The following is a 25,078-nucleotide window of genomic DNA, read 5'->3' on the forward strand; positions in this document are numbered from 1 at the left end:
CTGAAAACACTAAAAATAGAACTACCATATGATCCAGCAATTCCACTCCTAGTTATATACCCAAAAGATTTGAAAGCATGGACTCAAACAGAGACTAGGATATCACTGTTCATTGCAGCACTATTCTCAATAGCCAAAAGGTGCAAACAACCTAAATGCCCATCAATAGATGAATGGATAAACAAAATGTGGTATATATACATGTAATGGATTACTACTCAGCCAGTAGGAGAAATGCAGTCTTGATACATGCTACAAGATGGATGGCACTTGAAGATAATATGCTGAGTGAAATAAGTCAATCACAAAAGGACAAATATTGTATGACCTTACTTACATAAAAAGACAAGAAAACGCAATGTATAGAGACGACAGTTTATTAGTAGTTACCAGGGGCAAGAAGAAGGACAGCCAGAAAGCTCCTTAGAAGCAAGAATGGCAAACTTCATCTCACATACATTGGACATGTCATCAGGAAAGACCAGTCCCTGGAGAAAGACATCATGTTTGGTAAGGAAGAGGGTCATTGAAAAAGAGGAAGGCTGTCAATGAGATGGACTGACACAGTGGCTACAACAATGGGCTCAAGCAGAATGGCAATTGTGGGGATGGCGAAGGACCAGGTGGCGTTTTGTTCTGTTGTACATTGGGTCACTGTGAGTTGGAATTGACTTGACAGCACCTAACAGGGGCAGAAGAAAGGGGGAAAGGGTTATTGCTTATAGAATATTGAGTTTTGGCTTACAGGGATGAAGAAATTGTGTTAAGGGTAGGGTTGCATAGCCAATTAATGTAATTTCTGTCAATAAGTTATACAAAAGTTGAATTGGTATAAGTTTTGTGATTGATATATTTAAACAACAACAACAAAAAAGAATAAGAAAAAAAAACTAGTAGCTGCTGAGGCTACTTATATACAACCAAACACTTCATGGGATTTTATTGGAGGCTTAGGGTAACGATTTCATGGAATATTCCAGTTAATCGGCCTAATATCAAGTTTAGTGCTTCTGTTTTACCTCCTAATTGCATAGTGCCTGGGGTTTAAAAGCTTGCAAGCAACCATCTAATGCACAACAACTGGTCCTTATTTAGCTGAAGCAAGAGTAAGAAGGAGAGTCAGGAATAGGAAAGAGATATGCAATGTGTGGCTAACTGCCTCCAAGAACAACTTGCTCCTTGAGACCAGAAGAACCGAGTCCAGAAGAACTGAATGGTGCGTAGCTGCCATTACTGAACATTTTGGAGAACCTGATCAAAAGCGGTAAAATGCAGAACAGAATTTAAAATTCTTATGGACTCCAGACTCTGGTGCCATGGAGGCTGGATGAACCCATGAAACTATTGCTCTCAGATAATCCTTAAACCTTAAACCAGAAATATCCCCTTAAGTCTTCTTAAAGCCAAACAATAATTAAAAAACAATTTTAAACCAAACAATAAGAAAAAAAAAATAGTCTAGATTAACTAGTAAAGAATGTTTGCCTTAGGCACTATGCTCTTTAAAAATCTATCTACATGGGACAAAATTGACAACAGCAACTCAAAAGATTAGATAGGAAACTTAGGAGGCAGTGCGTTTATGCTAGCAGGGAAGGAACAACTCAGAAAAGGAAGGTAAGAATAGTTGCACAAATCTAAGAATATAATCGAAGTCAATGAATTATAAATGTAGAAACTTGAATTGGTGTATTTTTTGCTGTATATATATTCTCAATAACAACAAAAAATAAATAATTAAAAAAATAATAAAATAAAATTATTTTTCCTGGGACGGGAACTCAGCTGGACCACTCACAAAACCCCAGCAGAGGAGAGGGAAAGCAAAACAGAGAGATGTCTGCCAGTTAGGCAACAGGATTCATTTCCAAGTTCCCAGGCTATCCCTCCTTGCTTTCAGGGCAAGGTTAAGGTCATTTACCTCTTCAATCTGGATCTCCCGCTCATAAACCAGCTTTCGAACCATACTGGCCACAGACACCATCCAGGTCAGCATCATTATGAGTGGAAAAAAGAAGCCAACGTTGTTCAAGAATCTGTAAGGGCATAATTTCAGTCAGCATCCTAGGGCCAAGTGATTTGACTCATAGTCGTATTCATGACAAATACTGTACTTGTATATGCTATTTAATAATTTTCTTACAAGTAACAAAGCAATTTTTTTTATGATGAGCTAGGCAGAATGGGTGTATTGGAGTCCTGATTCTACAGATGTGCAAACTCGTAAAGGAGATACAGGAGGGAACACAACTGGTCAAGGTCCCTCAAGCAGTCATAGCCCCACCCAAATTCTCTTGGACACATGCCATAGGCAGGAGCAGGGAGGAGGAAGAAAAAAGGTGATTAATTCATGACTACAATTTTCCCCCATTTAATTGGGATTATTTTGATTCTCAATCAATGATATCGATTGACCATAGATAATCATCTATATAATATGTGAATATATGGCAAGTCACAGTCTCATTTTTTCTATTTCCCTGCACATTTATGTTCAACCCACTCTAACTGGGTTTCTGTTTCTAATACACATTTGAAATAACTCTTATCTAGGACCACAATGACATTCATGCCTCTAAATTCAATGAGAATTTTTCAGTCGTTATCCTTCTTGACTTCTCAGCTGTGTCTGACAACACTGACCATTTCCTCATTGTCTTCCTTTCTTTAGCTTCCAAAGCAACTCTTGGCTTTCCACCAGCTGCTCTGGCAACTTCTCGGTCTCCTCCACTTCTCCTTAACTATCCTTTAATCCGGATATTCCACCCAGTCCTGAGCTCTCAATCTTCTCACCCCGTATTCTCTGAGCTCTAAATCCAAATATTAATCATTTTATCGTCACTGGACCAACCAAGAAAACCTTGGTGGCGTAGTGGTTAAGTGCTATGGCTGCTAACCAAAGGGTCGGCAGTTCGAATCCACCAGGCGCTCCTTGAAAACTCTATGGGGCAGTTCTACTCTATCCTATAGGGTCGTTATGAGTTGGAATCAACTCGACGGCACTGGGTTTGTTTTTTTTTGTTTTGGACCAACCAAAGGTACAAGCTATATTATAGAAACTGTGATACATGAATGGATCAAACAGAAAAGGACCCTCTTATTAAGGATCCTACTTTATACTGAGGGGGAGGCGAGGGGACATAAAATAAGTCAATTAAAAAAAAAGATATACAATACAATGTCAGATAGCGATAAGTGCTAGTAGGAAAAATGAAGCTCCTTCAGGGATAGTGAGATGGGTGGTTAGTCAAAATATCATGAAAGAAATATTGGAGCAGAAAATGGAATGAAGTGAAGAAATGGATGTACAGATATCAGAAGGAAGACAGCTCCAGGCAGAAAAACAGAAATGTAAGGACCTGAGGCAGGAACAGCACTTTCAGGAGTAGCCCCGGGCCTCATGTACTAAGTAGCAAATAGAGAGTTAGCTGGACACCAGACCATGTAAGGATATTGTATGACCAGTTAAGTACTAGATTTATGCAAAGAACAAGGAGATACAAGGAAAGGACTTGCAAAGGGGGGAGAAGAAATCAGAGAGGTGACATGATCAGGTATGCATCTGTTAAAAAAAAAACACTGAATGTGATATAGACAGTGGAGTGGAGGTGGGGAAGGCTGTGAGGAGAGTCAGAGGCTTCTGCAGAATTGCAGAGGTCTAGATAAGAGAAAATAGCGACCCCTAAAAATGGCGGGCCTGGAGACAGAGAAGTGAAATAGCCTCCCATGGCCCCTCTAAGACTTCTTCGTAGCATTAACCACAGGTTGGAATATGTTCAGGACTACTAATGGCTTCCTTTCCCACTGGAACATAAGCTGTGTGAGGGCAGTTCTCACCACTGCAGCTCCTCTGCTTGGCAAAGGCCTACCACATACTAGGACATGAATATTTGTTAATAAATATATGAATGAGTAAAAAGGAAAAGGGATTTAACCTCTTAGCTTTTATTTACTTTCCTGCTCAAGACAACAACAATGAGCCATCAGCATGGTAAATCACATTTAAAGTTGATTTGATTAACTTACATGGTAAACAGTGATTATTTGCAGAGTGTTTTAGATTTTCAGAGTTTTGTGACTTTCTGGAGTTTTTTATTTTTATCATTTACTTTCTTATGTCCAGAGCAGGTAGAAAATATGAGCAAGAAATACCCTAGATGATATCTACTTGTAAATTCAAACAAATTCCATCTGTTCTCCCAGAGTAATACAATTTACCAAAGAGATAAAGCTTAAATCACCGGCAAAGTTAAAAACAACTAATCTTGTATTCATTTGGGGGGTTAAAAAAGTTTCTCGATTCGTTCATGCAATTCCCTTTGTTACTTAATGGCAACGAAAATGATGGTTACTGAATTCTATTTGTGGAATAACTTAAATCTTACCAAAGAGCAAAAAAGTATCATGTACAAATATTATCTAAGCCTCTACTCTAAGCCATTGCCTCCGAAGTCAGATTGGGTCAGAGTTCAGTGACTGTGTGTCTGAGGTCATGGTATGTGTGTGTGTGTTCTGCATCCCTGAGTCTCTATAAGGAAGAAAGTCATGGGGCACTTGACATTGGATAAACCCAACTCTGGAGTTCTAGGGGGAACTAGCCCAGGTCTGAGAGAATGACCAGAATATATGCACATAACTGACTGAGACTGTCCGGTAGAACGAATAGAATAATAAATTGGGCATAAGAAATTACAATATATGGCTACATAACTTGGTATGCTCCTCATCTGCTCCTGGGAATCAGTCAATATCAACAAGAGAATAGAAAAAAATGTACATTTCAATTTTGATCAATGTTTGGAAGAGTGCCAAGTATTTAAAAAGGCTACTAAATATAACCAAATTCATGCAGGAGTCAGAGTCCCCAGGTGGCACAAACAGTTAAGTGCTTGGCTAGTAACTAAAATGTTGGTGGTTCAAACACACGAAGAGGTACCTCGGAAAGGCCTGGCAATCTACTTCTGAAAGATCATAGCACTGAAAACCCTATGGAGCACAGCTCTACTCTTACACATATGGGGTCACCATGATTCAGAATTGACTCCATGCCAACTGGTTTTGTTTTTGGTTTTCACTCAAGAGTTACATGAAAAAGTAGGTAAGAGAGATCACAATAGCAAAAATCTACCCTCTGCAGATCTCAGAATGAGTCATCAAAAAATATACTTCTTGAAGGCTAGGGGCATACTCTGAGTTCCACTGCAGTGTCGGAAGCCACCCATATCCCTAAACCTATTTTCAGGGAAACAGGAGGGAAGGCTATGCAAAGAACCCACATACTTACAGAAAACACTCTGTTTCTGCAGCAATGGAAAAGAGAGCCTTTGAGCTGTATAACTATTAATGTCACCTGGCCTTCACCACTGACAGACTCATTGCAAATAACTGGTAATACTCAATTCATTCAAAATAAGTAGAAAAAAACAAATAATTTTAGCACATCAGTAAAGGAGGTTAAGAGCCACACAAGTATTTAACAAAGGAAGAGTACATTCCAAAAAGATGATAACATGGAGGAGATGAAAGCTGTAAATAATTTTTTGCCACTAACTAAAAATATTTAATAAGTCAATCACTCTATAAGGAAGATCATACAACAGAAATGTTAGAATTTGGGGAAGAGACAGCAAGATAGAAAGAACATATTTTTGTACTTCATACTATTAAAGAGCTAACCTCATCTATATAAAGAAGCTATATGATGCATGCAACAGACATACCTGAAACAAAATGCTTCAGAAAAGTTTAAAATAGAAGGACAAATAAAGGCATATCAAGCAAACAGAAACTAAAAATAAAGAAGATGATGATGAATGAAAATAGTAAGAAAAAATAAGAGGTCACCATTTTAATATTATACAAGATAGAACACAAAGATGGCTAAAATCATCACATAAACATCATGATAAATACAGAAAAAATTGAAGTTGCCAACAATATCATTCTACTTGAATCAACAATCAACATCCATAGAGGCACAGCAGTCAAGAAAAACCAAATGATACATTGCATTGGGCAAATCTGTTATACAATAACTTTAAGTTTTAAAAAGCATAGATGTCATTTTGATGACTAAGATGCCTCTGACTCAAGCCATAATCTTGTCAATCACCTCATATGCATGAGAAATTGAGTAATGAAAAAGGAAGATAGAAGAATTGTATTTGAACTGTGATGCTGACAATGAATATTGAATATTTCATGGACTGCTAAAAAACAAACAGATCAGTCTTAGAAGAAATAAAACCAAAATATTTCTTAGAAGCACAGATGGCATGTCTTCAACTCATTCATTTTGCACGTCATTAGGAAAGACCAATTGCTAAAAAAGAACACCAAGTTTCATAAAGCTGAGTGCCAGTGAAAAAGAGGAAAACCATCAATGAGATGGATGGGCACAATAGCTGAAGCAATAGATTCAAAAAAAAAAAAAAAGATTCAAACATACCAGTAATTATGAAGATGATAAAGACCCAGGCAATGTTTCAGTCCATTATACCTAACAGATGGCATGTAACTAACAAAAAAACATGTGCCAAGTAACATAGCACCAACATGCAAAAGGCAAACAGGAAAAAGAGACAGAGACAACCAATGAGTAGTAAACTATAATTTACCAATGACAGAGCAAGAGGGCAAGAATTATGGATACAGAAGTCCTAATAACAAAATTAACAAAATTCTCCAATAATAAAAAAAAATAGGGAATTAGAAATTCTTTCCAAGTACCCATAAAGCATTCACACAAGTAGATTATACATTAGTTGATGGAGAAAAAATCCCATAAATTCAAAAAGCGAAAGGTAAACAGATACTGTTTTCTGTTTGCAATACAAATATTAGAATTTATCACCAAAATTTGCCAATTTAGTGTTTGATCCAATTTTTGTATTTTATCAGTCTGATAGTGCTATGGATTGAATTGTGTTTCCCAAAATATGAGTTCAAATCCTTACACCTTTACTAGTATATGTAATTCTGTTTAGGAATAGAATTTTCTTTGTTGTGATAATGAGGCCATATCAGTATAAGGTATGTCCTAAATCTACTAACTTCCGAGATAAAAAAAAAAAAGAGCAGATCAAACACAGGAGTGAGCATAAAAGGGAGAAGACAGATGCCACTTGAAGATTGCCAAGGAACCAAGGAAGAGAAGCTGAAAGACATAACGATCTTCCCCCAACGCTGATAGTGAGACAGCCTTCCCCTTTAGTTGGTACCCTGAATACAGACTTCTAGCCTCCTAAGCTATTAGAAACTATATTTCTGTTCTTTGGAGCCACCCACTGGCAGTAGTTATGTTATAACAGCACTAGCTAAAACAGGTTTTAAAAAATGCTATCTCAAAGTAGTTTTCATTTGAATTTCTCTTATTATATATAAGTTAGCTGAATAACATTACATATCCTTAAAATTCCTGAGAATTTCCCCTTGGAAATTAAAAGAAGTTTACTTAAACAACTCTTGGGTCAAAGAGAAAGTAGAAACTTATATCACGAGTATCTAGAAAGCAATGAATTTTTAACTGCATATCACACTCAGTAGGACTGGAAGTTGGGTGGTTGGTAGAAAAGCCATAGTCTTAAAAAGTCTTTAAAAAAAACAAAGCATGGTCATCAAATCAATTCCAACTCATAATGACCCTATAGGACAGAGTAGAAGTGCCCTAGAGTTTCCAAGGAGTGCCTGGTGGATTTGAACTGCTGACCTTTTGGTTAGCAGCCATAGCATTTAACTACTACACCTATGTAATTTTAAATTAAAAAAAAAACTAAAAATAAATGAATTAAACATTGACCTCAAGTTATAAAAGAAACATTGCAATATATTGAAGGTGGGTAAAAATAAGTAATAAAGATAAAAACAGAAGCAACAAATACATTAGAAAAGACAAAAAAGAGAATTGATAACTAAAGTCCATATCTGGCTCATTGGAAAAATAATAATGAAACAAGAAAATAATGAAACTATACTGAACCTTACCATACAAACAGGAAGAAGAAAGCATGTTAAAGGGGCAGTAATCACAGAGACAAGGGAATGAAGAAGGAGAAGGTGGGGGAAGGGGCAAGTGATTTCATTTTTTGACTGCAATTCTTCCTAGGATCTGAATAATTTTTGGAGGTTCATATTTGAAATTGAAGCACTAAATGTCTCTAACCACTTCTGCATTGGAGCATCAGATCCTAAAGAGGTCCTCTGATTCTCATCCCTAGGGAATCTCTAGCAGATGAGGGGTTACTAGAAGAGCAGATTTCTGCATTTTCTAGTTCTCTGATCCACAAGCTTCCTGAAGGCATATCACTATCACATATTTAGTAACCCCAGTGCATTACATGTATCAAGTGCTCAATAAGTATTTTTCCAAACAAATAAATAGCACAAAAACTGTCACTTTAACACTTACCAATATTTCATGATTTTAAGTATGTAAACTGTGCATCACAAGAACGAAGACAGAAGGGATGATCTCACAACCAAAAAATAACCATTGCTTTAGAAGAGGATGTTAAGTGTGATTTTGTTTCTCCATTTTCTAAACTCTTGGCAATCATTTGTTTATAAAAACCAAACCTAATGCCATCGAGTCGATTCTGACTCATAGCGACCCTACAGGACAGAGTAGAGCTGCCCCATAGAGTTTCCAAGGAGCACCTGGAGGATTTGAACTGCCAACCTCTTGGTTAGCAGCCGTAGCACTTAACCACTATGCCACCAGGGTTTCCATTTGTTTATAAAATGAACATTAAAATATATATGTTGTTAAAATTCCCTGTGGTCAAGTCAGCTCCAATGCATGGTGACACTAAATACAACAGAATGAAACGGTGCCTGGTCCTGTGCCATCTTCATGATCTTTGGTTTGCTAGAGTCCATTTTTGGGACCACTGTGTATTTTCAGTGCCTTCCAACCTAGGGTGCTCATCTTCCAACATCATAGCAGACAATATTCTGTTGTGATCCGCAGAGATTTCTCTGGCCAATTTTCAGAAGTAGATCACTAGGCCTTTCTTCCCAGCCTGTCTTAGTCTGGAAGCTCCACTGAAGCCTGTCCACCATGGATGGTCATGTTGATACTTGAAATACTAGTAGAGTTTCCAGCATCACAACAGCTTGAAAGCCACCACAATATGACAAACTAACAGACTAGTGGTGGTAAAACACACACACACACATATATACCCACACACTTCTGTCAGTTTGTCATACTGTGGGAGCTTGTGTGTTGCTGTGATGCTGGAAGCTATGCCATTGATATTTAAATACCAGCAGGGTCATCCATGGTGGACAGGTTTCAGGTGAGCTTCCAGACTAAGATAGACCAGGAAGAAGGACCTGGCGGTCTACTTTTGAAAGGAATTAGCCAGTGAAAACATTACAAATAGCAGCTGAACATTGTCTGATATAGTGCCAGAAGATGAGCCCCTCAGGTTGGAAGGTATTCAAAAGCTTGGTAAAGTAGAGGGTCAGTAAAAAAGGGGAAGATCCTCAATGAGATGGATGGACACAGCAGCTGCAACAATGGGCTCAAGCATAACAACAATTGTGAGAATGGTGCAGGACCAGACAGTATTTCATTCTGTTGTACATAAGGTCGCTATGAGTCGGAACTGACTCAAGGGTACCTGGCAACAACAACAAATATATACATATGTATCAGCGATGTCTAAGTGATCTCAAGAGATAACATTATCCTTTCCCCTCCCTATTGTCAGGAGAGCATAAATCAAACTAATATGTTCCAGATTCTTCTCTGCATTTATCCCTATTCTGGAACCCAAATAAAAGCATTATCACTAAACTTCCTAATTAGAAAATGAAATTCACTTATTTATTTAGGCTTTTTTAAAAGGATACTCTGATCTTCATAAGCATTTATTTTAATTGTCACCATTTCTTTTTCTGAAGGGCTGCAAATCCTTGATCTACACTTTAACAACCCTTTTATTAACAGTGTTTAATCTGTGGCTTACCTCTGTTAGCACTATCAAGTGAGTTCAAAGGAAGAAAACTGATAAGCATGGTCAGCTACACAGGTGGATCAAAACTGCACATAATAGGAAGAACCATAGAGAGAAATTGTTTTTGTTGCTGTTGCTTCGCTGCAAGTTTTTGATTCAAGTACTTGGTGGTGGCAAATTTCCAGCCCCAACTCCCCACATTAGACTCTGCTCATTCTCTTCCTACCTGCCATTCCCTAGCCTGCTGTCTTCACCACTACCACCCAGGAGCAGTCCTTGTTAATCTTAGGCAGAGCCCAGAACACTGCCTGGGGGCAGCTACTAAAGAGAAGGACCCATGGTAGTGGCTTGTTAGACCTGAGCCCCAGCCATTTGGCCTCTTGGTCTCTTGCTTTCTCACTCTCTTCCTTTTTCTTCCCCTTCAGGACACTGGGTGAGCAACTTGATTTTGTTCCTGCTCCTGGTCAGTTTTTTCTTTTTAGTAGGGCTGCTGTAGACGGAACCTACTACAGCAGTGAATTTTTGGTTTGGTTTGCTAGTTTTCAGTCTTCAGTAGCCTTTGTCAACATAATTGGCTGGAGTCCATTAAGGAGCGAATGGCATAAGATCATATAGCCCTCGGGGGAATCAGCTTGAACCTATCTGAGTGCCAATTTCTTCAACTGTACTTATAAGGTTCTTAGAGTATCAATGAGACAATGTCTTTGAAAATGATATAGAAATTTAAGAGAAGCATTATTATTGCTGCTTTTGAGGGAGAAGGATGGAGAGAAATCAAATAAATGATTACCTGGGGTTTTAACAAAACTCCATCCTTCCCCACCCTACAGGGAGCTGAGACCATAAGAGGTTTGTGTGGCAGGAAAAAGTGAAAGATTTTAAGTTCATAAAATGGAATTAATATATTTCTTTTACCCACCAGAGTGGGTTCATCAACCAATCACGTGAGTTCCAGTCCCACTCAATGGCCCAGGACAGGATGGTGGGATTGGGGTGGGAGGCGACTTCCAACAGCTTACAGCTTTGAGGATTATGAGGAGCATGAAATTCTGCTGAAAACAATGACTAATAATTATAAGATCGAGAGAGATGTTTAATAAAGTTACACTAAATAAATCCCAAGGAAAAGAAACAAAAATGCATAAAATGAGAAGTTGTCTCACTGGTTTGTTGTGGATCGAGCTGACATTTTTTGAAAGCAGGAATTCAACATTTCAGGCATGAGTCCCTGTCAACTCTTCACTCTCAACTTCTCCCAAGACAAATCAAAGTACAGATGCAATGATTCCTGGGAGCCATCAATCAGCCAGACCCAACAAGCTCGCCTTCTCCTTCTCTTGGACCCAACTCCAGGGTCCTGTGAATTGATGGAGTATGAAAGCGCTCAAAAAAATAATAGGCACCCTTCCAAAGAAACATTCTTTTTGCATAGAAAACAATTCTAGAGTACTGTTGCATTTTTCATTTTCTGAAAACTTTTTTATTAAGTTGGCTTGACATCTGAAATTCTTTATATTCATGAAGTACACTATGTTTTCAATCATAAAATTGTGCTTATGATAACTGCCAGCGAATCATAGGCCTGAAAGGGACGTTAAATTTCACATAGTCCAGCTCTTGATTCAACTCTGCAATCTTAAAATAACATTTCAAACTGCATGTCCACCAGAACATTAGCTCCTTCAGCTTCTAATGGATATCACATGATAAAATAGAGACCTGTGTTCAAAGAAGATGGAAAATGCTTAGTTAAGTAAAATTAAGCAAGTTTTGTTACTATGGATGAATTGCCATGTTTCCACCTATAGTCAGTTGCTCTACTTATAAAGAAGGTCTCTGGATCCTGAACTATTCAAGCACATTGCTTTCCTCTTTCTTTTATATGGAAACCCTGGTGGTATAGTGGTTAAGTGCTACAGCTGCTAATGAAGAGGTCAGCAGTTCGAATCCGCTAGGTGCTCACTGGAAACTCTATGGGGCAGTTCTACTCTGTCTTGTAGGGTCGCTATGAGTTGGAATAGACTCGACGGCAGTGGGTTTGGTTTGGTTTTTTTGGTTCTTTTATACACTATCAGATTTTCCCTCTTTCTAGAGTATTTGCATTCCTGGGTGGTGTAAATGGTTAACACACTCAGCTGCTAACCGAAAGGTTGAAAGTTAGAGTCCACCCAGAGGTGCCTTGAAAGAAAGCCCAGTGTATCTACTTCCAAAAAATCAGTCACTAAAAACCCTATGGAGCATAGTTCTACTATGATACAAATGGGGTTTCCATGACTCAGAATGGATTCGACTGCAAGTGTTTTTGTTATTTGAGTATTCTCATTAGCATCCTCTCCTAAAAAAAAAAAAAAAAAAAAAACCTCTGTACAAATTCCCCTCCAGCCACTACTCATGTCTGTTTCCATTTATAGCAAATCTGAGAGTTGTCTGAACTCACAGTCTTACAATCTACTCTTCCCAGTCTTTCTCTGTCCGCTTTAATCTCTCACCGCTACATGGAAACTGATCTTAATGGGATCCCTACTGACCTTTGCATTGCTAAATCCAAAGCTGAACTACTGTCTTCATCTTATTTTATGGACGGGCCACATGTGACACCCTTAAACACTTCCCCTTTATGGAGTCACCTGTTCCACTTGGCCTCCAGGACTCCATACTCTCTTGGTTTTCCTTCTACCTCTCCGATGCTGTCTCCCGGTCTTTCTTGCCTAGTCTTCCTCTTTTCTCTGACCACACACCATCTGTTCTCTTTGTTTTCTATCTATATTCCCCTCCACGGTAATAGCATCCAATCTCAGGTTTCTAAATACCATCAATACCTGGTGGTCCATGCATCCTGACTGCATGGGACAGAACAATAGAAGCTTCAAGTTTCGAACCTTCTCAAACTCTGCCGTATGTGTCTCTTTGTATGGTTGATTCTAATCTGTATCCTTTCCACATAATAACCCACAACAATGCGTATAATAGCTTTGAGTGAGTTTTGTGAGTGCTTCCAGAGAATTATTAAATCTGAGGGTGATTTGGGCACCCCTGAACTTGCAACTGGTATCAGAGTGAGTATGGTTTTGAGGTTTGTGGTGCCCTCACGCTTACCAGTTTGATTAACTCCAGGTATCCCCACAGACTGTTCTCCACACAACAGTCAGAGCAAACCTTTTACAAGTTAGATGATATCACTCCTGCTTAAAATCCACCAGTGACCTCCTACATCACTCAGCTCTCCTGTACCACACAGTCTGTGTTACCACTTTGACTTAATCTCTTACACTCTTGCCCTTGTGCACTCTGCTTCAGTGATCTTTCCACACCAGGCTGCTTCCACCATAAGGCCTTTGCGAATCTGTTCCTCTGTCCTGGAACACTTTTTATCCATGTCCCTGTATGCCCTTCACGTCTTTGCTCAAATGTTACCTCCTCTACAAGATCTATTCTAATCACATTAATAATTCCAGTTCCTCCTTGGTTCTTCCGGTCCCCCCCTCACACTACTCCTTATTACCTTGTGTCACTGACCACATTCAAACATTCAATACAATATTTTTCTTTATTGTGTATGTGATGTCTCTTCTTCACTGGACTATAAGTGCCACATGAGCAGGGATTTTTACCTGATTCCTTCACTGATATACTCTAAGCCTAAACAAAAAAAAACCCCAGTGCCGTCGAGTCGATTTCCAACTCTAAGCCTAGAGACTGACAAATATTAAGTAAATGTAGTTGAATAAATTAATGAATATGTAACTTGTTCAGAAAGCAGTAGGATCACTGAAAATGTGTGGCATGTGATGCAAACTGCACGTTAGAATTAACTCAGGGGACTGAGTGTTGAATGCTTGTAAGACCTCAGACTATATACCTCAATCACTCACTCGCAGATATACTAACCCCTCAAAAAATATTTACTTTCTAAAATTGGAAATAAAGGAGAATATAAGACAACTAGAGATTTCAAAGTTTGAAATGTAAGCATAAAATAATATTTCTGTGGTGGTTTCCCGGTGAGTAGACAAAGAGAAGGGATTTCATGACACCAGAATCATACCTCAATAACCAAACCCGTTGTCATCGAGTCGACTACGACTCATAGTGACCCTATAGGACAGAGTAGAGCTGCCTCATAGAGTTTCCAAAGAGTGGCTGGTGGATTCAAACTGCTGACCTTTTGGTTAGCGGCCAAGCTCTTAACCACTGCACAACCAGGGCTCCACCTCGATATCCAGCTAACCCCAATTTGCCAGGCACAAGTATTTCTCATGCACAAGAATTTATCTTCAAGTGGTGAAAACACACATCTTCATCCATCTTACTCAAAGGCTCCTTTCAAATCTCACATTACTGTTCAATAAGAATAATTAACCATTCATCCAGACCATCTCTAATCTTTCTGTTAAGATACTTTCAGAGCATATGTTGTTCTTTCCAACATCACTTCCTGGGAACCATTCTGTTTTAGTGCAAAAGAAGTAAAATCCCCTGCCTTCCCCTGTTAAAAAGGTGCAGTGGGAATTTACACCTTCCCACCACACAAGTACAATCCTCTCTTCCATAGGTGGAGATTGTAGCATACTTTAGAGACAGAAGGAAGCTATCAGAATGGGAATATTTTGGAGAGCCACCTAAAAGAATAGCATCATAAAAAGTCAATTTCTCCAAATATCTAAAAAAAAAAAAAAAAAAAATTTTTTTTTTTTTTAAAGCAGGTCATTATTTCCTATACCACCTGGGTATTTGAGTTGGTAGAAACAGGGGCAGGTTATCCAATAAGCAGGGTAAGCACGGGATTACTTGTGTTTGCTTACTAATTTGTAGTGGACAATTTCACATGTGTTTCAGTTTGATGTGTTGTGGTGAAACCCATGTGAAATTGTTCACTACAGATTAGTAAGTAAGCACATGTAAGACCATGCTTTCCTTGCTTATTGGATAATCTGTCCCTGGATATAAATTATTTTTGCATGACACCTGGCCAAGAACAGTTTTCCGATTTCTGCTCTTGGTGCTACCAGTTCCAAGAAAAATGCTTTGAGGGTAGAAAATCACTGGTAGAAATTTTTCAAAGCCAAAAATATTATCGTTTTGGGGAAAAAAAAAAAAAAAAAGCTTTCATTTACAAAGAAGGAGGTTAACAGCCTTACTCAAGATTTGCATGAGGCATTCCTGGATCAAAATAACACCTTGATCTCTTTATTCCTGACCTTTTGTTCTCTCTACTGCACTCCAAGATAAGCACAGTCAGGATGTCCTCAGCTTATCACAGCAAGAAGGTTCTTCCATGGCACCATCTTCTTCATCAAAAATGTATTACTCAATACATTTATTTATAAGGTACATCAATAAACAGGGAGAAAGGGGTAAAAAATCAAATTTTCTGGTCTTTCACTCATTTGCCTTGGCCCCAAATCATCAGGGAGGCAGTCCAGACTTCTGTACCGTGATCAACTGGCCTGTGTCAATCAGGGGTGTTAAACATGCAACATCTCACTGAAGGATGACTGTCACCTGTTCTCATAACTAATAGCTGATTCAAGGTTGTCTCTTTAACAGCATCGCCTCCAGGCACTTGCTTGCTAGTGTGCTTGAGAGAGAGTGAGAAAGTGGTGCCATCATAGCCAGTACTGCAGGGACTCAAAAACTTGCAGCCTATGTTATCAAGGTCCAGGATTGAGAGTAGAGTGCTTGTGAGAACAGTAGCCACCATGTGGAAACAAAACAAAGTGGAACCCACAGCCCACAGCAGTATGGCTCAACTCCTTTCACGGGCTTTGAAGGGCTTTCATCATCTGACCCAGATGTCCAAGCACATTCTTTTCTGGCCCCCAATATGGTCACAGAGCACTGGTCAGATCCACCCCTCCACACAGCAAGCACTCCTCTGCCTAGCCTGTCCCCCATGTGCCTTCTCTAATGCCAGCGTGATTTCTCCTTCAAGTCACCTTGCCCAGATGCACCAGCCCTTATCTGAACTTCTTCTTCTCTCTGATCACACAGACGTCCCCAGCCAAATCACACAATTTAATACTTAAATGTCCTCTGCTTACTTCACACCTACAAGGTCACTGTGGAATTTCTCACAGCCCCTACCTGGTACACGGCACACAGTTGAGACACAATGCACATTTCTTAAAGATTTGCACTGAAGAATAACTACTTGTTTACACAGGTAGAATCTGGAGTCAAGTATGCAAAGTCCCATAAATATTCTTTGTCAAATTTATTCTGAAGTGCGTTTGAAACTATAGGTGACTAATGTAAAATTTAAAGCTCCGTGTCTTCACATCTCTTAACAATTTTTTTTACATTAATATTTCAGGCATATAAAATAATGAACCTCAAGAAATTAGAAGAAGGGAAGAATTTTTTTTTTTTTTTATTCTTCCTTGGAATGACTACAGAAAAGCCCAAGGATTTTCTCTTTCAAGTTTTGCAAGTGCAAACCCTTTCCCACTGTAAATGGACACTTGAAAGAAGTTCACCTCTACTCCCAGGTACTCACAGGTCGCTGGTATGGCAGGGATATGGAATTGCCTGCACCTGTGCTGCTGGCTCCGGAGCATCCTGCCCTGTCTGCACCGAGATGATGGCCCTCTCAATCATGTCTTGCAAAGGGACAAAGATATAGTTATATTTGAACCCATCGGCTGGTAGACTTTGTGGATGGAACTTCCAAAAGGGGTTTTTTACCAAATCTGTTCTTGTGCTGTATAAGATACTGGTCCGAATTGTATATGTGACATGGGGTGGCAGTTTGAGAGACTCCGACTGGAAGTTTTTGTTGACAAAGGAATTGTTGAATATAATACCTGGTGGCAGAAAAGAAAAAGTAAAGATTTACAATGCAGGGAGGGGCTCACACAGTGCCAGCATCAAGTCAGAATTGGGAAACTGAAAGGACCACTAAAAGCATCATCACAGCCCTCTTCTTTGCAGAAGGAGACCCTGAGACCCAGGGCAGTAAAACTGATAGGTTTTAGGCAAGCAATTAGTGGTAAGTTAAAACCAAGAAGTCCTCATTCTCGGTCCAATGTCCTTTGTTTTTTTAAATAAACCATAATGCAGTGTCATCAATACCAAGAAGTTATTTGTTTTGCATTTTTTGCAGGACTTGTAAAATTGGGCTAAAAAACCAAACCAAACCAAAACCATTGCCGTTGAGTCAATTCCAACTCATAGCACTCCTACAGGACAGGGTAGAACTGCCCCATAGGGTTTCCAAAGAGAGGCTGGTGGATTTGAACTGCTGACCTTTTGGTTAGCAGCTAAGCTCTTAACCGTTGTGCCACCAGGGCTCCAAAACTGCACTAGGCTACTCAAGTATCAGACTTTGAGATTATTGATAATTCAAAACTTAAGCATAGATTCCGTATTCAGTTGCACGAATTCCTCAAAATTCATGTACAAAGCCTAAATAAAAAAAAAATAAACATGACTGAAAAAGAACATAAAAGAAAACATCACAGTAAAAAAAAGAACACATAACTATGTTGAATAGGTGAACCATTAATAGATGGAGATAAATTGTCCCCTTTCTTTTTCCGAAGATATCAAGATACAATGATAAAAATAATGATGAGAGGAAATTATTTTCCTTCTGAGTCATTATAATAGATTTTAGGGAGAAATATGCAGTATGAAAGCCTATTTGTGCTCATGCCTTTGTGGGCATAATTTTCAATGAACATTTGTTGTTGTTGTTGTTGTTGTTAGGCACCGTAGAGTCTGTTCTGACTCACGGCGACCCTATGCACAACAGAACGAAACACCGCCCAGCCCTGAGCCACCCTTACAATCGTTTTTATGCTTAAGCTCATTGTTCCAGCCACTGTGTTAATCCACCTCGTTGAGGGTCTTCCTCTTTTCCACTGACCCTGTACTCTGCCAAGCCTGATGTACTTCTCCAGGGACTGATCCCTCCTGACAACATGTCCAAAGTATGTAAGACACAGTCTCACCATCCTTGCCTTCTAAGGAGCATTCTGGCTGCACTTCTAAGATTTGTTCGTTCTTTTGGCAGTCCACGGTATATTCAATATTCTTCGCCAACGCCACAATTCCAAGACGTCAATTCTTCTTCAGTCTTCCTTATTCATTGTCCAGCTTTCACATGGATATGATGTGATTTGAAATACCATGGCTTGGGTCAGGCATGCCTTAGTCTTCAAGGTGACATCTTTGCTCTTCAACACTTTAAAGAGGTCCTTTGCAGCACATTTGCCCAATGCAATGCATCTTTTGATTTCTTGACTGCTGCTTCCATGGCTGTTGATTGTGGATCCAAGTAAAATGAAATCCTTGACAACTTCAATCTTTTCTCCATTTATCACGATGTTGCTCATTGGTCCGGTTGTGAGGATTTTTGTTTTCTTTATGTTGAGATGCAATCCATACTGAAGGCTGTGGTCTTTGATCTTCAGTAGTAAGTGCTTCAAGTCTTCTTTACTTTCAGCTAGCAAGGTTGTGTCATCTGCATAACACAGGTTGTTAATGCATCTTCCTCCAATCCTGATGCCCCATCCTTCTTCATATAGTCCAGCTTCTCGGAAGAAGGACCCAGCAGTCTACTTCTGAAAAGCATTAGCCCGTGAAGACCTTATGAATAGCAGTGGAACACTGAACACTTACTGGCCAAGAAATCATTCCGTTGCATGAGTTCATGTGCTTTAGTCTCCAGGAGGTCGACAGATTCGTGTGCCTGGAAGCGGTTCAGCTCCACACAGGAGGAGAGATTTACCAAGATGTGGCCCAGGAACTGCAGGTGTCCAGCCTCTGCATGGTTAAACATCTTGTCCAGCATTCCTCCTGAGGGAAGCGAAATTACAACAAGTAAACTTTGGTTTCAGCCCAGTGCTTACTGCTGGAGGTTGTACAAATGAACTTGAAAATGAATACAAATTCCTTCATTAAAAATTACTCAAAAGAGTCCAATTTTGTCCATATGCAAACTTTGCTACTTATTTGCTGAGTGTAAACTTTTTAAATAGATTCTCTGGAATGCTGGTATTATATGTAGATGAGGAGAATACAGTTAAGATATGAGGGTGAGGTCTCAGGACAGTTACCTGGACCAAAGGAACCTCTGGTAGTGGAGGTGGATAGAAAAAACACAAAGGAGAAAGTCTATGAGGGGTAGGAAGACCCTTTCAGAGATAACTCAGAAGGAAAAAAAAAAGCTAATGCTCCAACCTGGAGTCAAGTACGTCTAAAAAAATTCCTTAACTGCAGCAGCAGCAGGCATTTTATGAAACTCATTTTATAAAATTAATTTTGTAAAAACAATTATCAAGGAATATTCACAATGAGGAAATAAAATCTTCCTGTGGTATCTGTTTTGAATTTGCATATTTGCAATGGAAATACAGTGATAAACGTAAACTTGGCAACATCTTTGCTGTTGAGGCTGAACTTCAAACATTTTTCAAGCAAAAACACTTGAGGACATCTTGGTATTCTAGCTCTGGTTTCAGAAGGGAGGTAGGACACAGTAGGTACAGACATGAAAAGACAAATGATCTAGAAGTAAGGCAGTGTGGGGAAAATGCCCAGACCCAACCAGGACCAACTAACCCATCTAGAGAGGTCAAGCAACTTATGAAAGATAACAGAATTCATTAAGCAGCTCCTTCAGGTCTTTTTTTTTTTTTAATAGACTACGTTTTAGAGCAGTTTCAGGTTTAAAGAAAAATTGCACAAAAACTACAGAGTTCCTATTTACCGCCTCCACACTGCACATAATTTCTCCTATTATTAATGTCTTACAATGATGTAGTACACTTGTTACAATTGATGGACTAATGTTGATACATTATTATAACTAAAGTCCATAGTTTACATCAATGTTCTCTATGTTGTACAGTCCTATAGGATTTGACAAATGCATAAAATCATGTGTCGAGTATCACAGTATCTTACAACGTAGTTTCATTGCCCTAAAAATGCCCTGTATTCCACCTAATTGCCCCCTACTTGCATCCCAGGTTTCTCCCTCTTCACATATCCATCCCTTCAGTAGGAGATGTTGCCAAACTTCCCAAGCACCCCACCCCATTACTGTCACTAAATGAGAGGGGCAAATGTGCTTCCACTATGAGTGTGTGAAAGGCAGCAGCCCCACTAGGCTCATTCTGTGGGAAAACCTGCCCATCAGGTGGGCGATATTCACAGCAGAGTAGTTTCTATTTGACTGCAGTCACCCGCCCAGCTCAGGCTCTGCTCCTTACTGAGATCCCAAGAGAGTCTTTTACTCAGAATTTTATAAAGAAAATACAAGAATTAATCCATCAGGGGACATCTAGGTCAACTGGCCTAACGAAATGTATAAAGAAAACGTGCTGCATTCCACTTTGGTGAGAGGTGTCTGGGGTCTTAAACACTGGTAAGCAGCCATCTAAGATGCATAAATTGATCTCAACCCACCTGGAGCAAAGGAGAATGAAGAACACAAAGACACGAGGTAAATATGAGCCTGAGAGAAAGAAAGGGCCACATAAACCAGAGATTCCATCAGGCTGAGACCAGAAGAACTAGATGGTGCCCGGCTACCACAGATCACCAGGCTTAATGGTCTGACTAAGATTGGAGGGACCCTGATGGTCATCGTGCTAGACCCTTTGATAGCCCAAGATTGGAACCATCCCCAAAACCAACTCTACAGACAGGGATTGCCCTGGACTGGAAGATAGACAATGATGACAGTGAGGAGTGAACATTGTGGCTCAAGTAGACACATGAGACTATGTGGGTAACTCCTAGCTAAAGGCGAGATGAGAAGGAAGAGAGGGACAGGAGCTGGTTGAATGGACACTGGGAATACAGGGCGGAGAGGAGGGATGTGCTGTCTCATTAAGGGGAGAGCAGCTGGGAGTGTACAGCAGGGTGTGTATGGCTTTTCATATGAGACTGACATGATTTGTAAATTTTCACATAAAGTGCAATAAAAAAAAATTTAAAAAAAAGAATCCAGGGTAATTGGAACATGCATGAAACATACTGACATATTTTTATACACACACCACACAGGCAAAAAAGCATAGCAAACCACAGAAACTATTTAGTCAAAATCATAACGTAAAACAGTTGCTAATTGCCAATGCCCACTCATTCAGCTTACTCTAATCTCAGGGAGTGGGAGACATCAGCTTCTAGCCACAGCTTCCACCCAAACAATACTGGTAAAAGAGCTAGGTTACAGTTAGCTTTCTCATCAAAAAATAATTAAAAAATCTATTGGATTAAACACAACAACCAACTATGAGAAATGCCCTGGCAAAGAAATGAAAGCATGATTAGAATCTTCTGAGAAAGACCTGACGAGTATACATGATGCTTAATCTTTGCAACAACACATTCTGATATTAGCCTTGTTAGGTGCCATCGAGTCAGTTCTGACTCAAAGCAATACTATGTATTCTGATATTACTGAAGTATGTTATATACTTTTTGGCAAGTGTTCTAGATGTATATTATTTTGCTTTTAAATATATGAAGTTGTTTCTCTGTCCAATATAACCTTGTTATTGGGCATTGCCAGAAATACCATAATCAGGCAAAAGCACTGAGAAACAGCAATTCTTTTGCAACCTTCCTGGACAGGTGCCATACTACTTCTTCGCTGCCCAGGAAGTGCACGTAACGGGGGACACAGGCTTATTACTGCTGTCTCCTCACAAACCTGCTCTCACATGCACACAAGAAACTTCCAACATGCACATACTGGGGTCTGCACAGAAATATCCCAGGGAATTAAAGCTCCTTAGGGTTATGACTTCAGTGTCAACCCTTAATTTTTCATTCTCCTCCATGGTTCGGGTAATTTTTAGGGTTATGTCTTCAGTGTCAACTCTTAATTTTTCATTCTCCTCCATGGTTCGGGGCAGCTTCAGGCCCTGTTTTTTACCCTCCTTTTGTGTGTGAGCTTTCCAGGTCCCATAGTCACGGACTCAGTTCCAACTCATGGTGACCCCATTTGTCAATGAGTAGAATCATGCTCCATAGGGTTTTCAATGGCTGATTTTTTAGAAGTAGATCATGACGGCTTTTTCCCAAGGTGTCTCTGTGTGGACTTTAACCTCTGACCTGTTAGTTAGCAGTGGAGTGCATTAGCCTTTTTCACTACACAGGGGTACTCGCTGCTGACCCTTCCCATATCTCACTGATGTTCTGAATGCTCCAAGCTCTGCAAGCAAGAGTCAGAGTCTCTGTGAGTCCACCTCATGTCCCGTCCCTAGCTTGGGGCCTGCCTGCCCTTCTCCCTGGGTGCTTGATCCAGGATGCGACACCAATAACCCCCACGGAGAGCTGCCTCTGTGTCACACTGCTGCCTCTCTCACTCCATGTTTCCCTCTTTAAATAGTTTTCTCCCTGCTCCCATATCTTACTGACCTCATAGGTTTCAGGGTCAAGTCTGGCCTTGCCTTATTTGGCCCTCTGTCTCTGTTGGAAAGGCAGCTTGGAGCAGTGCACAGGGACTAGACCTGAATGAGAAATTACTTCAAGACACATCTCTGTCATACTAAGGTGTGTAGAAAAATCAGTTAATGTGGCTGGGCCTCAACTTCTTCACTGGTAAGGAAAGAATCATTTCCATCCATCAAATCCAGGTGTCCAAAAAAAGTAAGCTCTCAGACAAGATCAATCTGCTCTCAGGATCCTCCAGTGGCCCAATTCCTCTCAACCTTTATTACTCACTGTTCCTCAAGTAAGGGGGTGTCCTTCATCATTGCTACTCTTACTGTTGTTATCAGGTTTCAGTAATTTCCAGAACTCATGCCAACACAGAAGTGTTAGGCTTTGGGAAGGCTGAATTTTAGAAAATTAAGCTTTTGCTTAATAAGTACAATAATAATGGGGGTATTGCTTTTGTCGTTGTTATCACTGTCGTTGTTAGTTGCCATCAAGTCGATTCCGATCATGAGTGTAGAATAGAACTAACTGCTCCATAGGGTTTTCAAGGCTGTGATCTTTCAGAAGCAGATCACCAGGCCTGTCTTCCAAGGTGCCTCTGGGTGGATTGGAACCACCAACTTTTCAGCTAGTAGTCAAGTACTTAACCTTTTTTACCACCCAAGGGCTCCAATAATGGGGAGGGGCACATTTTCTTAGTGTTAATTGTTTGTGTTAAATCTTACTGCTATCCTGAACACTTCAAATGTATTTTCTTGTTTAATCCTTACTTCTCTATAGAGAAGTGAGATGGGTATGTCCATTTTGAAGTGCAGGAATTAGGGCACAAAGAGGATAAGTAACTAGTAAAGTTCAAAGCCAGGGGGTAGTAGTGGTTCAGTGGTAGAATTTTCCATGCGGGAGACCTAGGTTCAATTCCTGGCCAGCGTACCTCATGTGTGACCAACACCTGTCTGTCAGTTGAGGTTTGCACGTTGCTATGATGCTGAAAGTTTTCAGTGAAGCTTCCAGACTAGGAGAAACAAGGAAGAAAGGTCTGACAATTTACTTCCAAAAAATCAGCCAGTGCAAACCCTGTGGATCACAATCTGATCTACAACTGATCGTGTGGATGGCGCAGGACTGGGCAGCTTTTCATTTCATTGTGCACGGGATTGCTATGAGTTGAGGGCAGGCTCAGTGGCAGCTAACATCAACAGAGTTTCAAAACCATGATTCAAACACAGGTCTTCTAGCTTTGGAGACCACCCTCTTAAAGCTACTGCAGGCTGTGCTTATATTCAGTGGAACAGTATGAAAATGCTATTTAACGTGTATAAAAAACAAAAAGAGCCACAATTTCACACAGTTCTACCTAACACAAAGTAGAAAGACTATACAATCTGGAGTCCAAGATTTGGTTTCCTGGTTCCATCAATTATTGTAGGGTCCTGAAAGAGTCACTCTCTAAGCCTCGGCTTCATCATCTCTATTTTAGAAATAATAATAATCCCTGTGTCTATCTCCCAAGTAGGAGTTTTGTGACGCTCAAAAGAAAAAAGAGGCCATTTAGTAAATTATTAAACTGTAGACCAATAAACTATTACCATTGGAATATACACACATTCTCATAGAAACACCACCTTAATTCACCTTTTGGTCACCCCTAGTTAAGTGGTGGCTCAGTAGTTAAGAGCTCAGCTGCTAACCAAAAAGTTGGCAGTTTGAGTCCACCAGCCACTCCTTGGAAACCCTATGGGGCAGTTCTACACTGTCCTATAGGGTTGCTATGAGTCAGAATCAAGGGGTTTGGTTTTTTTTGTTTCTTTTAGTTAAGTGAAGATAGCTCCAGCTGAATTCACAGAAGAAAACAAATTCCTCTGATCAGTTCAGTGAGAAGAATATATATATATATACACACATATACATATATACATATATATGTATGTATGTGTATAAACCAAAAAAAAAAAAAAAAACCCCATTGCCATCAAATTGATTCTAACTCATAGTGGCACTACAGGACAGAATAGAACTGCCCCATTTGGTTTCCAAGGAGTGCCCGGTGGATTCGAACTGCTGACCTTTTGGTTAGCACCTGTAGCTCTTAACTAATGCACCACCAGGGCTCCATCAAAAAGCATGACACATGAGAGACCCAGGTGGATTTGCCCAATTTGGGAGGTGTAGGAGTGACACCATTCCCTGCCTTGACTGCCAAAGGAAGCATGTGAGGGTGGAAAGTTATTTAATCTCTCCAAGTTTCAATTTCCTCATCTGTAAAGTGAGAAAAGCAAAATTACCTATGGGGTTGTTCTGCGTTAATAAAGTTGTGTGTGTGTGTGTACATAACCTGATATTATCACAAGTACTTACTGAATGCTATTGTCATATTTGTAATTGCTAAAGATGAGAGTTGGATTCCAACTAATTATCTTAATTTCATTCCTCTGGATAAAACTAAACAGAACAAGTAGAATATGGGAGACCAAAATTTACAATGTGAATTATGGGGGACTTTATTTTTGTAAAGATTTGGAGAGTGTTAAATTTTATAGGACGGGGAAAACGGGGACATTTGTATATTGCTAACCATTTATTATTTGGAATATGCTGCTCTACAAACTTGTCTAATAAGTTTGGTTAGACAAACTAACAATATAATTCTAGAAGTTAAATTCAATAAGGAGTGACTTGGCCTCAGTAAAATGTGGCTTTAATTATCTTCTAGGGGCAGA

At 39.6% G+C, this 25,078-nt stretch overlaps 1 protein-coding gene across 1 annotated transcript in view; it reads right to left on the reverse strand.

Annotated features, from left to right (window-relative positions):
• The window catches only part of ABCA13 (ATP binding cassette subfamily A member 13), a 570,776-nt gene that overhangs the window by 321,066 nt on the left and 224,632 nt on the right, over positions 1-25,078 (reverse strand). Inside the window, 3 exon segments of the mRNA XM_049894281.1 lie at positions 1,922-2,036; positions 16,459-16,765; positions 18,585-18,761. Coding sequence (XP_049750238.1) covers positions 1,922-2,036; positions 16,459-16,765; positions 18,585-18,761 — 599 coding nt within the window.

The sequence above is a fragment of the Elephas maximus genome, chromosome 8, assembly GCF_024166365.1.
Source record: "Elephas maximus indicus isolate mEleMax1 chromosome 8, mEleMax1 primary haplotype, whole genome shotgun sequence".
In the NCBI taxonomy this organism is placed as follows: Eukaryota; Metazoa; Chordata; class Mammalia; order Proboscidea; family Elephantidae; genus Elephas; species Elephas maximus.